This window comes from Natator depressus, chromosome 2, assembly GCF_965152275.1.
Source record: "Natator depressus isolate rNatDep1 chromosome 2, rNatDep2.hap1, whole genome shotgun sequence".
NCBI lineage: Eukaryota > Metazoa > Chordata > Testudines > Cheloniidae > Natator > Natator depressus.
The window spans coordinates 261,808,672-261,823,363 of record NC_134235.1 but is presented as its reverse complement, the minus strand read 5'-3'; the positions used below and the strand labels follow the sequence as shown (position 1 = coordinate 261,823,363).

The 14,692-nt window shown below is 50.7% G+C and overlaps 1 protein-coding gene across 4 annotated transcripts in view; it reads right to left on the bottom strand.

Moving 5' to 3' along the window:
• Nucleotides 1–14,692, bottom strand: part of LOC141983407 (zinc finger protein 783-like) — a 31,307-nt gene that overhangs the window by 4,395 nt on the left and 12,220 nt on the right. For 2 of the 4 annotated variants that reach the window (XM_074946513.1, XM_074946514.1), the window contains exons 4-6: nt 9,648–9,761; nt 9,346–9,459; nt 8,964–9,077 (exon numbers count right to left, since the gene is read on the bottom strand). In XM_074946513.1, coding sequence (XP_074802614.1) covers nt 8,964–9,077; nt 9,346–9,459; nt 9,648–9,761 — 342 coding nt within the window. Of the gene's footprint in view, nt 1–851; nt 4,135–8,963; nt 9,078–9,345; nt 9,460–9,647; nt 9,762–14,692 lie in introns of those variants that run through there. The other 2 variants (XM_074946515.1, XM_074946516.1) reach the window with 2 other exon arrangements.

The window sequence follows — 14,692 nt, the reverse complement described above, 5'->3', positions numbered from 1 at the left end:
ACAGAAATAATCTCAAACTAGGGAGAGGATTACTGCAGGAGGGCACATTCCAGTTCTGAGGAAATCAAACATCTGAACTTAGGGGGCTGCAGTTTGAGTGGTAACCGAGAGTCTCTGCATCCTTTGTCTTATCCAGCAGTTTCTTTTGCATCTTTATCTTGGAAGGTCTGTGAATTCCTTGCAATCAAGTCATGGGCCGTGCTGGAATCAGTAATGCAGTATGCAAGCTCTAGTGGCGGAAGGTTCATTTTACTGCCAGGAGGACGTTTGCTTGGACTGCCTGGTCAGTCTGAAAAAGCAGCACTGGATCCCTAGTTATTTAGTGGCTCCTTGTTTACAAGACAAGTTTAGGTGGTTCTCTCTGCTGTCTGGCATTTGCGTGGGCACTGTCCTGTTCACAGCTGGTACAGTACTGGCTACGCGCGCACACACACTCAAATTCCACTGCTGAGTTTTTTTAAATCAAGTCTTCCTGGTGTGAGGTGGAGTTTCACTCACCTATGACCCCTTCTCCATTGAGAGAATGAAGCATCACAAGAATGTCCCCTGGCTTTAGGTTTTGCTCTTAGCTGCAGAATTCAATTGTTTAGACGAGGCACATGGGGGCCTCCCAATTGAGAAAAAAGTCCAAAGACACATCATATATTCCTTGGCAGCTCAGTGGTGCTGCAGTGTGAAGCTCCTCCTTAGCCCACACCCCAGGACCACGCAGAGCTGCTTTCACAGCTCGGACTTTGTCCAGAACCCACAACGGGATGGGCATCACAGAAAAGAAACATTCAGAACTTTGCAGCTTCAGTAGTTTGTTCAAGCTTAATTTTATTATTATTAATAATCAAGCATCTACTGCCGTCAATTTACCCGGCACTTTACAGAGACAGAGACAGACAGGTTCCCTGCCCTGGAGGACTCACAGTCTAAACAGTACAAGTTTAAAAGGGAAATAAGGGGGTTAAGTGAAGTAATTAAAAAAACAGACACTGAAGAACTGGCTAGTATGTGTGTACTGGACAAAATCAGAAGTGTTCCTCCACCTACCACAGGCCCTATGTTGCTAAATGCTAAGAGAGATTCTCCTTTTGCACATGTGGCAGGGCCCTGTGTTTCTGGAAGACCTGGGTTCTAACCCTGCTGCCCTCGGGTGGTTCAGGGTGTGCAGCATTGTGGCACAGGTGAAGCCTGACGTGCTCATAGATTAGTACACTTTGAAAAATGAATACAGAGACAAACAAGAGACCTGATCACAACCCTCAGAGCCACTGGTAAATCAAAGAACTCACCAATGCTGGGAAAAATAAACTTCTCAACTAAAAATCCAACACAGTATATTAAATATGAACTCCCAGCTGCACAAGGGCTAAAACAGTCATGAACTGTTTGTTTTTTTTTAAAAACTACTCAGGTTCATTGGGTTTAAACCCAGATTGGCTCAGGAGTGCGGATGGGCCCAAATTCGGTTAAGTAGGGAGTGGGGAAAGGCCCTGTAAATGGCTAGAGTCCCCACTCCATGCTCCCATAATGGTTACTGTCCAAATTCAGTGCCCTTCTGGAGTTTGCCTTTATTTAAATGACCGAACAAGACCTTATGGCAGGACTGTACTGAAACTAAGTTAATCACCAGCCAATCTCTCTCCTGAAAAACTATATTGAAGTTTCTCCCTGCAGGTCCCCCTTTACCTCTCTCTTCCTTAAAGGCCCACAGCCTTTGATGTTCCCAAATGGAGCTTATGAGACCCACCCAGGTCTGGCTGCCAGACTGAATCAGTGGAACAGCTCTGCCCCTCCACGAGGGGTCACAGTCCTAACAACTCGACACCAGTTACAGGCCCAAACTGGAACCCAGGAGAGGACAATATAGTTTCTAACCCAGGATTAATATGATGTGGGCCTGCCTAGTGACCAATTAAAACATGTTTAAAACATTTCAGGTAACAGTTTTAGCCCCAGTGTAGCTGGGATCTAAACATTTAGACAATGTACCAAATAGACTCTCACAGCTTGGTAACATATATTTAACAGTCCCCGAGTATGGCAAGACCTGATTCCTAAAAATGAGAGTAAAAGAACTGAGTGGAGAATAAGAGAAGCAGACACACCATGAGCTGCACAGAAAGGAAACAAACAAAATACTGTACAGACAGGAAAAATACCGACCAGATAATAAATAAACAGAAATATTATGCTACAACTACCAGGAAAAAGAGGGCAATCAAGACAGTAATTCACTGCAATATGAAATTCAGTACGCGTTGGAGTGTAGTGAAAGTACTGTCTCCTGCTAACAAATTGTTTTTCTATTCAATTGCATTGTTTGTGTCTTAAACAGAGGTATAAAAGGAAACCTTGCGAATGCGATATCGCCTGCAGATGTACTCATGTGCGATGAGTCTGGGACCAAATTCTGATCACAGCTACTGCAGCATAAGGCTGGAATTACTCCAGAGTCTTCAGTGGGTTTCCCCAGATTTACAGTGTCATTTAGAAAGAATTTGGCCCAACTGACAGTACATGAGAAGTCAGTTTCAGCGCTTGAGGAGCTGGATGGATAGTTCTAGGGAACTTGGCAGCTGCAGAGCAAACTTCCTCTGTCTGCCCTGTCCATATGCCTCATCACTGCCCTACCCCTAGCAACCAACTCCCATTCCCTGGGATCTGCACAGAGACTGTCAGCCAGGGCTTTGGAGCTGTGCTCCGGCTCCGCTCCAGCTCCAGGCAAAAACCTGCAGCTCCACTGCTCTGGAGCTGCTCCGGACTCCAGCTCCGGGCTCCGCTCCAAAGCTCTGCTGTCAGCAAGGGTGTCACTTAATGCCCTGTGTGTGTATACTTTTAGTAACCTGTAGACTGTTTGGGGCATGTACGACATGTGACTAACTTATGGAACTGACTGCTGCAGGATATCATCGAGGGGAGTAGCTTACATATTGCCAATTCCAGACAAATAGCAGACATTCCCGAGAAACATATTTCGTTATCACTTCAATTAAGTGATTCAGTTTACTTTTTTTTTTTTTTTAAACTTGGAGCATTTCACATTAAAAGTATTTTTCAAGTGAGCTACGAGATACCGCAACACACCACCACTCCAGCAAGAAGTTTGTGTGGCCCTACTCTACAGTGTGCATCCTTTGGCGGTAAATTGTTTCTTTTGAGTGTCTACAGCAACAAGCTCATGGCGACAGGACAGGACCATCGCACTGAGGGGGCCCTGTGTGAGCTAGAAGAAGATGTTGTCCAGCAAAGCCTCTCTCATGTTCTGCACGTTTATACGGTTCCTCTCACGGGTGTGGATTTTCTGGTGTTGGAGCAGATGCTGCTTTTGCGTAAAGCTTTTTGTGCACTCAGTGCACTGGTAGGGTCTCTCCCCCGTGTGGATCCTCTGGTGTCTAATCAGGTCCGAGGGGTGACTGAAGTTCTTCCCACAGTACGTGCACATTAGCGACCCTCCACTCCTTCCCGTGTGCATTCTCTGATGTGTGATGAGGCCTTTCTTCTGAGAGAAGCACTCCTGGCACTTATTACACTTATAGGGTCTCTCTCGCACATGGCTTTTCTGGTGCTGCCTGTACGGTGATTTGACATTGAAGCTTTTCGTGCATTTAGTGGCACTGTAAGGCTTGTCCGCTGTCTGGATTCTGGGGTGGGATTTCAGGTGGTGATTCTGTTTGAAGCTTTCCTCACACTCCACAGAGCTGTAAGTGGCCCCTCCAGCGTGGAGTCTCGGGTGCATCGTCAAGTGCTGCTTGTACACAAAGCTTTTCTCACACTCTGCAGGTTCATAACACCCCAGCTTTGCGTGGCTTCTCTGGTGCATTGTGAGGCTCTTCTTCAGCCGAAAGCCTTTCCCACACTCAGCACACACATGTGATCTCTCACCTGGGCAGCTGCGCCGGCAAAAAGGTACAGCGTTGCTTTCCCTGAAGCTTTCCTCCCCAGGGACTGACTCTACCAGCCTGTTCTTGTCATGGTTCCTTTGCTGCATTATTGAGCTGTCTGGATGATCCAAAGGCCTTCCCTCCTTGGGAGTCTGGACCACAATTTCTTCAGACATTCCAGATAATGTCCTTTGCAGCTGCAAGTTTTTGAGACGTTCCCCATGCTCCAGCAGCTCAGTTTTGAACATGATTCCATTATCTGCTGGAATAAAACAAAAATAAAATACAGAGAATTTTATTGTGTCCGCCTGGGATAAAGGAAACCTGCTAATCATTCCCACTTCATTACAAAAGCCCATTACGTTAGGTTTCTCCCAAGCAAATGAGCTAGAACAGTCCTGGGCAATATTTTGTGTTTAGAGGAGGACAGGGTGAAAAGACAGATTCCAGCAGTGCTGAGCATCCGGCTCCCCTTGGAGACAATGAGCTCAACCACCTCTTGTTTTCCTGTTTCAGTGCTTGGAAACACCCGACTGTTACCAAGGCCCCGGAGAACCAGGGGCGAAGCAGCTGCTTTCCCCCTCACAATCTAAGCTTTCATGCCTAAAGAGACAAAATGCATTTCACTGGCTGTAAGTCCCCCCCCCCGTGCAGAAGACTCGCCCAACGCACTGAAAGCCTTCACACTGCACTTACACATTGTAAAGCCACAATACAAATGGCAGCAGGAGTTTCCATCTTCACTGACTCTCAGCTGCTCTGCATCAGCTGTGCTTCGTTTACAAATCAAACCGTGAGTCCTCTGGCTACAAGCTCTGCAAACTCAGCCTGGCATCTGAGAGGTAAGATGGGGTCTTCCTTATGGCACATCACCATGAATCCCAAAGACTCTGCAGGCTGGCTCAGGTCTTTAGGGACGCCTTTACAACCCCCCTTGTCTTCAGTGGGTGTGCACAGGCGTAATGGATTGTCCCTGTCCCTGGAACCGAACGAACAATTCTGCTGATGACGCACGAGGAATCCAGCTCACTCCCTTTCAGCGGTTCTGGCGTTTAGTCGTAAGAGCTTATTTTAGCCTCTCGTGCCAGCAGGCGTGAATGAGTAAACCTAAGAGCCTGCTGAGTAAGATGGGGTCATGTTCGCACACAGCTGCAGAGTAGGACTGTGCGTTAAGAGATGCTGGGAGCCCTGGGGAGACCTCCTGCACTGGGTGAATTTCACCCTTTGGGAAGGGTTGTCAAGGGCTCTGCTGGATATAGATTGAAACCAGTTTCTTTAAAATATCCTCCTAACATTGTCCCAGCTATTGCTGAACTCCTCACTCCTGCCTGCAGCCAAAGCTCCTGCTCCCTGGCTCCTGTCCATGGCAGAGGGCTCTGCCTGTGGTGCCTTTTCATGGCAAGGCCAGACCACAGCTCCGCCAAAAGCTCTTTCTAGGGCCTTGGGGCCAGAGAGTCCAACCTCTCTTCCTCCGCCTCGGGGACAGGCAGGCAGCAGCTGTCGCCCCGCAGCAGCATCTCAACAAGAGACTGCATACAAACCGGAGAGAAGCAGAAACAGAGAGAAGCATTTAAACTTCGCCTCATCTAGCAGCGACCGTGGCTAGACGCACTAGAGCGGGCTCGGAGGTTTCAACAGAAAAGGGGAGGAATCGGTAGCTGTGGCCTTCCCTGATGAAGCTCTCTCAGAGCCTTGTCAGTCAGCACTGCTTGTCCTTACAGCCACTGTCTGTCCAGCGGGCTCTCAAAAACATGCCCCTTGCCTCTGTTCTCTCCCTCAGGTCCAGTGCTGCCCGGAGGAGTCCCTCTGTCCAGCCTCCCAACCCCCTGGCAGGGAGCCAGGCAACCCCCCTTCAGAATCCTCGGTTTGGGTGCCTGTCGGTGTTCAGACCTCGTGAACATGAGCCGTTCTCCACCGACCCACCGCCATCACCACAGCACAGCACACTTCCTTTGCTCAAACCGTCTGCACTGCTGCTTCCTTCGCCGTACAAGTGGGTCAGCAGCGCTCATTCTTCCAACGGCTCTTTGGATCCTGGGCACGCACCTTCCCCTTTGCTCCCTTGGGAGTATCTGCGCAGACGTCCTTCTTAGAAGAAGAAGGAACACGAGCAGGCTAATTGTTTCCCATTCCTGGACAGGATGACCACTGTCTGTGCACAAGGATCCCGTCACGATGGGGCAGACCACGCAGAAGGTTTCGTCATCAGGACATTTGCCACAGTTCTCCAGTCACCTCTCACCTCAAAGCTGGCTTCACAATCTTCCCAGAACGCTGACAGGCTACTCCTGCCCGTGACTTGCTCCAGGAGACCAGGGCACGCCATCTGGCCATTCCAATCCGAGCATTTCATTCCAATGGGCTTGGCTATGAGCACTGGGATATGGACCAAAACCCAGCCAAAGGGCAGTGCACACAGAGCATCGATAAATAACAGCTATCAAGTCAGGGGGAGGAGTCCAACAGGGCAAGGCAGGGATCAGGCTTATTTCAGGTCTTTACTAATGACTGGAAGGAGGAGTAAATAGTGTATTAATGAGATTGACAAAGGTTATTAAACTGGCCAGGTTACAAACATCAAGAGGAATGACCAGGAGAAGATAAGTTAGGTAAGAGATAACAAAAGGAAATTCAACCTGGAAAACACAATTAGCACATAGAGGGAGAAACAACCTGGGACACCCGTACTCAGAGAGCAGGAGGAACCTCAAAAGCAGGAAGTGACCCATGGGGTGGGAACAGATTGTTAATTAGTTAAGAGCTTTTACGACAACGTTGGCGGCGAAAAGAGCCAGTGCAGTTTGGGGCAGCACATACAGAGACATCGTCCCTCTCCAGACTGCTGTTGTGAGACTGTACTAGGATTGCCAACTTTCTAATCACACAAAACCGAACACCCCTGCCCGCCCCTTCTCCAAGCCCCCATCCCTGCCCCACCCCTTCTAAGAGACCCTGCCCCCACTCACTCCATCCCCCCTCCCGCCGTCGCTCGGTCTCCCTCACCCTCACTCACTTTCACTGGGCTGGGGGTAGGGGTGCAGGCTCCAGGGTGGGGACAGGGATGAGGGGTTTGGGGTGCAAGAGGAGGCTCTGGGCTGGAGCAGGGAGTTGGGGTGTGGGAGGGGGTGGTGGCTCTGGCTGGGGGTGCAGGCTCCTGGGTGGGGCTGGGAATGATGGGTTTGGGGGAGTAGGAGGGGGTTGTGGGCTGGAGTAGGGGGTTGGGGTACAGGAAGGGGCGGGGGCTCTGGCTGGAGGTGCAGGCTCTGGGGTGGGGCCAGAAATGAGGCGTTCAGGGTGCAGGAGGGGGCTCCAGGCTGGGGCTGAGAGGTTTGGAGTGTGGGAGCAGAATCAGGGCTGGAGTAGGGGGCTGGGGTGCAGGAGTGGGTGAGGGCTCCGGCTGGGGCCAGAAATGAGGCATGCAGAAGGGGGCTCCAGGCTGGGGCAGTGGGTTGGGGTGCAGAAGGGTGTCCAATAAAAGATATTACCTCACCCACCTTGTCTCTCTAATATCCTGGGACCAACATGACAACACCACCACTGCATTCAGGATTACTTCCTTAGTGTCTCTGATACTATTCAACCTCTACACACAGCCACTAGGAAAACTGGTGCAGGAGGGTTGTGGGGTGCAAGCTCTGGGAGGGGGCTAAGGGCTGGAGTGCGGGCTCTGGGAGGAGTTAGGGTGCAGGGCTGGGGTGCAGGAGGGGGATTGGGGCATGGGCTCCAGCTGGGCAGCGCTTACCTCAGGCAGTTCCCAATCTGCAGTGCAGTGGGGCTAAGGCAGGCTCCCTGCCTGCCCTGGCTCCATTCAGTTCCTGGAAGTGGCTGGCATGCCCGGCCCCTCGGCGGAGGGACCATGGGGGCTCTGCACACCACCCACGCTGGCAAGCACTGTCCTCACAACTCCCATTGGCCACGGTTCCCGGCCAATGGGAGCTGCGGAGCCAGCGCTGGGGGCAGAGACAGCGTGCAGAGCTTCCCAGATTGCCCCTCCACCTAGGGGCTGCAGAGACATGCCGGCCACTCCCGGGAGCTGTGTGGAGCTAGGGCACAGGGAGCCTGCCGCCTTAGCCCTGCTGCGCCGCCAACCAGACTTTTAACATCCCCATCAGCGGTGCTGACTGGAGCTGCCAGGAACCCTTTTCGATGGGGCGTTCTGGTCAAAAACTGAACGCCTGGCAACCCCAGACTGTACCTGGAATCCGGCTTTCATTTCTGAACAAATCGGTGCCAGGATTAGTGAGAGGGTGGGAGGAATTATGGGAAGAGCAACCAAAGTGATCCGGTGTGTTGGGGCTGATTTATGAGCAAAGACTGAAAGCTTTCATGGTCAGGTCCTCAGGCCTGGCATCTGGGGTATGGAGCCCTCTGGAGCTGTGCAGAGCACCTGAGCCCCAACCACGCCTGTGGGATTCCCCATCCCCTCCTCAAGAGGGGCACCTGACCCCTGCTCAGAGCTGCAGTCAGCGACTCCGCTCCATCTGGGTGCCTAGGGACGATGGCAGGGAGGCAGTGAGCATGGGCAGGGCTCATGAGAGCTCATGCAAGGGGCAGGCTCCTCACAGTTGGCCCGACAGACTGAATGGGTCATACTCCTGGTTGGCAGGCCCAGGACGGAACCGTCAGCTAGGAGCTGACCATGGGGCCCAGCGTCCCCACAAAGTGATCAGAGAGCTGCCCCTCCCAGCCAATGTACTGGCCTTGTCTTATTTCATCTTCGGGACCCTCCCTGGTTGTCCTTGGTCTTTCCCACATGGTGGTCACTGCCATAGCATCTGCTGCCCCCGGGTGGGTTTTATTTTGGGGGCGGGTTACTCCATTGCATAAACTGCCATGTTTCTGGTGCTTTCCCTCTGTTAGGGGGAAATGCTGTGCTCACCTCTGGCCTTAAACCCTTCCTTCCCCCTCCCCTTGTCCTCAGACTGGCTCTGGACCCTTGTCCCCCTCTCTCCTGTCACGGCCACTTCCCCCTCACGAGCCTGCAAGAACACTCCCACCCCGCTTCCTCCCCCCGGGGAAGTCCCTGTACGACGCTGGCCCTCCACTCCACCTCCGGCTGCATAGCATTCTGTGAGACTGCTGATAACTCACCAGTGCTGGGCCCTGAGAATATCTCCCCCTCCTCCGAGGCCCCCTGCTCCTCGATGCACAGCTCCTCCTCTCGCTTTATCCGGGACACACAGCTTGGCTGGGAAAATGCATGCTCTATTCATGGAAAGAGAAAATAGGCGGCAAGTTGACTTTCATTTGTGAATCCCCTTTGCCCCCATCACAGCATCCTTCTGTCCTCCCCTTGCAACAGCCAGCTGCATGGCTTTTACACAGGACTTCTCTTCCCGCGTCTTCTGCTCCCTCTGCCCCTTTTCATAAGAGCTTTCCCGAGCTCTCTAAAGCAGGGGCCTCTCTTACCTCACTCCATGCATTCTGTGACAAGATAGCTACAAAAACACTGCTGTTTCAGCACAGCACTCACCGATTGGGGGTTCAGCCGGGATCTCGCTTTCCACCGAGTTCTCCTGTCCCTTGATGCACGGCTCTTCCTCGCCTTCACTCTGGCAGGTCGCGTCAAGCGTATACACCAGCGATTCTGTGCATGGGAAAGATAAATCCCATTATGCTGCTCTAACAGCTCTATGCTGTAGCTGCTAACAAGTCATTGAACCGGAGCCGAAAGCGGTGTCACTGGCAGTTCACAAACACCTTTGTTTCCTGCTTAGATCCCACAGAGAAGACACCACAGAAAGCCCTAAAATAAAGAAGAGAGCATGAGTTTACCTGTGCTGGGCTCTGCAGGGATTCCTCTTTCCTCTGCATCTCCCTCCTCCCCCTCGCAAGGCGCTTCCCCTCGTTCAATCCGCGCCAGAAGGTCAGGTTTGGAGAGTGCATAGTCTATGGATGGAAAAACAGGTCAGCGTTCCCTGGCTCCGTGCAGCATTGAGCAGTAAGAAAGTTTGTTTCAGGGAAGCCTGGCTGTTTAAAAATAGCCAGAGCTCCGCGAACCAGCTGAGCAGCGGGGAACAGCAGAGCAGCACACAGCAGGAGTTTGCCTGGGGTGAGCCCAGTGAGGCTTACATCTTGCCAGCTTCTCTGAGGAAGCTCATAGTAGGAAGGTGATATGGAACGTGGGGGTTCAGCTATTGTGACCTGCACTGGATGTGCCATGTTTGTCTTTCTTCCACAGGACAGAAGCGACTTTGTCTGTACAAAGTGCAAGCTGGTCTCCATATTGGAAGAGAAGATTGAACGTCTGAAGCAATAGATATCAACCCTGCGTTGCATATGAGAATCTGAGGATTTCCTGGACAAAAGTCAGGATATGCTTCTATGGGCACAAAGCTCTAAAGATTTAGAGCAGGTTGCACAGCGGAGCCAAGAGGCCAGTGAAGAAGCTTGGCAACATGTGACCTCCAGAAGAAGAAGGGGGAATGTCCAGGTACCAGCAACGCAGACACAGGTAAGTAACCGTTATTGTGTTCTCTCCACAGGTACCATTGCAGAGAGTGGACCAGATGATACATCTGGGGGAGAAAGCAGAAGGAGACTCCGCTGGTTGGAAGGCATGAGATGCGCTGTCCTGAGGTTGGGGGTTCCACGACCACCACTCCCAAGAGAAGGAGGTGGGTGGTGGTGGTTGGGGACTCTCTCCTCAAGGGGACTGAGTCATCTATCTGCCGCCCAGACCGGGAAAACAGAGAAGCCTGCTGCTTGCCAGGGGCTAAGATTCGTGATGTGACGGAGAGACTGCCGAGACTCATCAAGCCCTCGGATCGCTACCCCTTCCTGCTTCTCCACATGGGCACAAATGATACTGCCAAGAATGACCTTGAGTGGATCACTGCGGACTACATGGCTCTGGGAAGAAGGATAAAGGAGTTTGAGGCGCAAGTGGTGTTCTCGTCCATCCTCCCCGTGGAAGGAAAAGGCCGGGGTAGGGACCGTCAAATCGTGGAAGTCAACGAATGGCTACGCAGGTGGTGTCGGAGAGAAGGCTTTGGATTCTTTGACCATGGGATGATGTTCCATGAAGGAGGAGTGCTGGGCAGAGACGGGCTCCACCTAACGAAGAGAGGGAAGAGCATCTTTGCGAGCAGGCTGGCTAACCTAGTGAGGAGGGCTTTAAACTAGGTTCACCGGGGGAAGGAGACCAAAGCCCTGAGGTAAGTGGGCAAGCGGAATACCGGGAGGAAGCACAGGCAGGAACGTCTGTGAGGGGAGGGCTCCTACCTCATACTGAGAATGAGAGGCGATCAGCAGGTTATCTCAAGTGCCTATATACAAATGCACAAAGCCTTGGAAACAAGCAGGGAGAACTGGAGGTCCTGGTGAAGGCAAGGAATTATGATGTGATTGGAATAACAGACTTGGTGGGATAACTCACATGACTGGAGTACTGTCATGGATGGTTATAAACTGTTCAGGAAGGACAGGCAGGGCAGAAAAGGTGGGGGAGTAGCACTGTATGTAAAGGAGCAGTATGACTGCTCAGAGCTCCGGTATGAAACTGCAGAAAAACCTGAGTGTCTCTGGATTAAGTTTAGAAGTGTGAGCAACAAGAGTGATGTAGTGGTGGGAGTCTGCTATAGACCACCGGACCAGGGGGATGAGGTGGATGAGGCTTTCTTCCGGCAGCCCGCAGAAGCTACTAGATCGCACGCCTTGGTTCTCATGGGCGACTTTAATCATCCTGATATCTGCTGGGAGAGCAATACAGCAGTGCACAGACAATCCAGGAAGTTTTTGGAAAACGTAGGGGACAATTTCCTGGTGCAAGTGCTGGAGGAGCCAACTAGGGGGAGAGCTTTTCTTGACCTGCTGCTCACAAACCAGGAAGAATTAGTAGGGGAAGCAAAAGTGGATGGGAATCTGGGAGGCAGTGACCATGAATTGGTCGAGTTCAGGATCCTGACACAGGGAAGAAAGGTAAGCAGCAGAATACGGACCCTGGACTTCAGGAAAGCAGACTTCGACTCCCTCAGGGAACTGATGAGTAGGATCCCCTGGGGGAATAACATGAGGGGGAAAGGAGTCCAGGAGAGCTGGCTGTATTTCAAAGAATCCCTATTGAGGTTACAGGGACAAACCATCCCGATGAGTTGAAAGAATAGTAAATATGGCAGGCGACCAGCTTGGCTTAACAGTGAAATCCTTGCGGATCTTAAAAATAAAAAAGAAGCTTACAAGAAGTGGAAGATTGGACAAATGACCAGGGAAGAGTATAAAAATATTGCTCGGGCATGTAGGAATGAAATCAGGAGGGCCAAATCGCACCTGGAGTTGCAGCTAGCAAGAGATGTTAAGAGTAACAAGAAGGGTTTCTTCAGGTATGTTGGCAACAAGAAGAAAGTCAAGGAAAGTGTGGGCCCCTTACTGAATGAGGGAGGCAACCTAGTGACAGAGGATGTGGAAAAAGCTAATGTACTCAATGCTTTTTTTGCCTCTGTCTTCACGAACAAGGTCAGCTCCCAGACTGCTGCGCTGGGCAGTGTTAGGATATAGATATTCAGGCCTGTCTGTAAAGGCCTGTACTTTAAGAATTTAGGGGTATTCTTATCACTTGGCTAGTTCTAGAAGTATAAAAGAAAGAATCAAAATCACTGTCTGCTGGTGTAAGGGCCTTCTCTTACTGTAACAGTCTGAGGCCCTGTTCTTAGGCTAAGGCCTTTGGCTAAGCAGCAGAGGCAGCCATAAGCTAGGAAGCGACAGGTCACATCCTCACATTCCAAACTAGTCACATTGAAATAAGGTGCTATTGGGCTGTTAGGAATACAATCCTGTCCTGAATACAATCCTGTCCTGATAATGCCTATCACCTCCAGAGAAAGGGAAGTGCCTAGAAAATGTAAAAGGAAACAGCATCCTGTCTGGCAAGAACTCACTTATCAATACTGGGATGTGAAATCCTCACTTCTGTATTGTTTTGTCATTATAGTTCCCACTTTGCTATTGTTTGTCTGTATAATCTCTGTCTGGTTCTGTGATTGTTCCTGTCTGCTGTATAATTAATTTTGCTGGGTGTAAACTAATTAAGGTGGTGGGATATAATTGGTTACATAATCATGTTACAATATGTTAGGATTGGTTAGTTAAATTTCAGGAAAATGATTGGTTAAGGTATAGCTAAGCAGAACTGAAGTTTAACTATATAATCTGTAGTCAATGAGGAAGTGAGTGGGCCTTGGTGGGAGGGGGTGGGTGTGTGTGAGGGAGAGATGGGAACAGGGTATGGGGGTGGAGAAATTGGAACCATGTTTTGCTAAAGGGGAAAATGGGAACAGGGAATGGGAGTAAGGAAATTGGAATAATGTTTGGCTAAGGGCAGGAATGGGAACAGGGACACAGGTGTAAGGCTCTGTGGTGTCAGAGCTGGGAAGGAGGATACTAAGGAAGGAAATTGGAATCATGCTTGCTGGAAGTTCACCCCAATAAACATCGAATTGTTTGCACCTTTGGACTTCGGGTATTGTTGCTCTCTGTTCATGCGAGAAGGACCAGGGAAGTGAGTGGGTGAAGGAATAAGCCCCCTAACAGGCAGCACAGCATGGGAAGGAGGTGACCAGCCCTCTGTGGAGAAAGAAGTGGTTAGGGACTATTTAGAAAAGCTGGATGTGCACAAGTCCATGGGGCCGGACGAGTTGCATCCAAGAGTGCTAAAGGAGTTGGCGGCTGTGATTGCAGAGCCATTGGCCATTATCTTTGAAAACTCATGGCGATCGGGGAAAGTCCCGGACGACTGGAAAAAGGCTAATGTAGTGCCCATCTTTAAAAAAGGGAAGAAGGAGGATCCTGGGAACTACCGGCCAGTCAGCCTCACCTCAGTCCCTGGAAAAATCATGGAGCAAGTCCTCAAGGAATCAATCCTGAAGCACTTACACGAGAGGAAAGTCATCAGGAACAGTCAGCATGGATTCACCAAGGGAAGGTCATGCCTGACTAATCTAATCACCTTCTATGATGAGATTACTGGTTCTGTGGATGAAGGGAAAGCAGTGGATGTACTGTTTCTTGACTTTAGCAAAGCTTTTGAAACGGTCTCCCACAGTATTCTTGTCAGCAAGTTAAAGAAGTATGGGCTGCATGCAAGTATGGGATGAATGCACTATAAGGTGGGTAGAAAGTTGGCTAGATTGTCAGGCTCAACGGGTAGTGATCAATGGCACCATGTCTAGTTGGCAGCCAGTATCAAGTGGAGTGCCCCAAGGGTCGGTCCTGGGGCCGGTTTTGTTCAATATCTTCATAAATGATCTGGAGGATGGTGTGGATTGTACTCTCAGCAAATTTGCAGATGATACTAAACTAGGAGGAGTGGTAGATACGGTGGCAGGTAGGGATAGGATACAGAGGGACCTAGACAAATTGGAGGATTGGGCCAAAAGAAATCTGATGAGGTTCAACAAGGATAAGTGCAGGGTCCTGCACTTAGGACAGAAGAACCCAATGCACCGCTACAGACTAGGGACCGAATGGCTAGGCAGCAGTTCTGCGGAGAAGGGGTTACAGTGGACGAGAAGCTGGATATGAGTCAGCAGTGTGCCCTTGTTGCCAAGAAGGCCAATGGCATTTTGGGATGTATAAGTAGGGGCATAGTCAGCAGATCGAGGGACGTGATCGTTCCCCCGTATTCGACATTGGTGAGGCCTCATCTGGAGTACTGTGTCCAGTTTTGGGCCCCACACGACAAGAAGGATGTGGAAAAATTGGAGAGAGTCCAGCGAAGGGCAACAAAAATGATTAGGGGTCTGGAACACATGACTTATGAGGAGAGGCTGAGGGAACTGGGATTGTTTAGTCTGCAGAAGAGAAGAATGAGGGGGGATTTGATA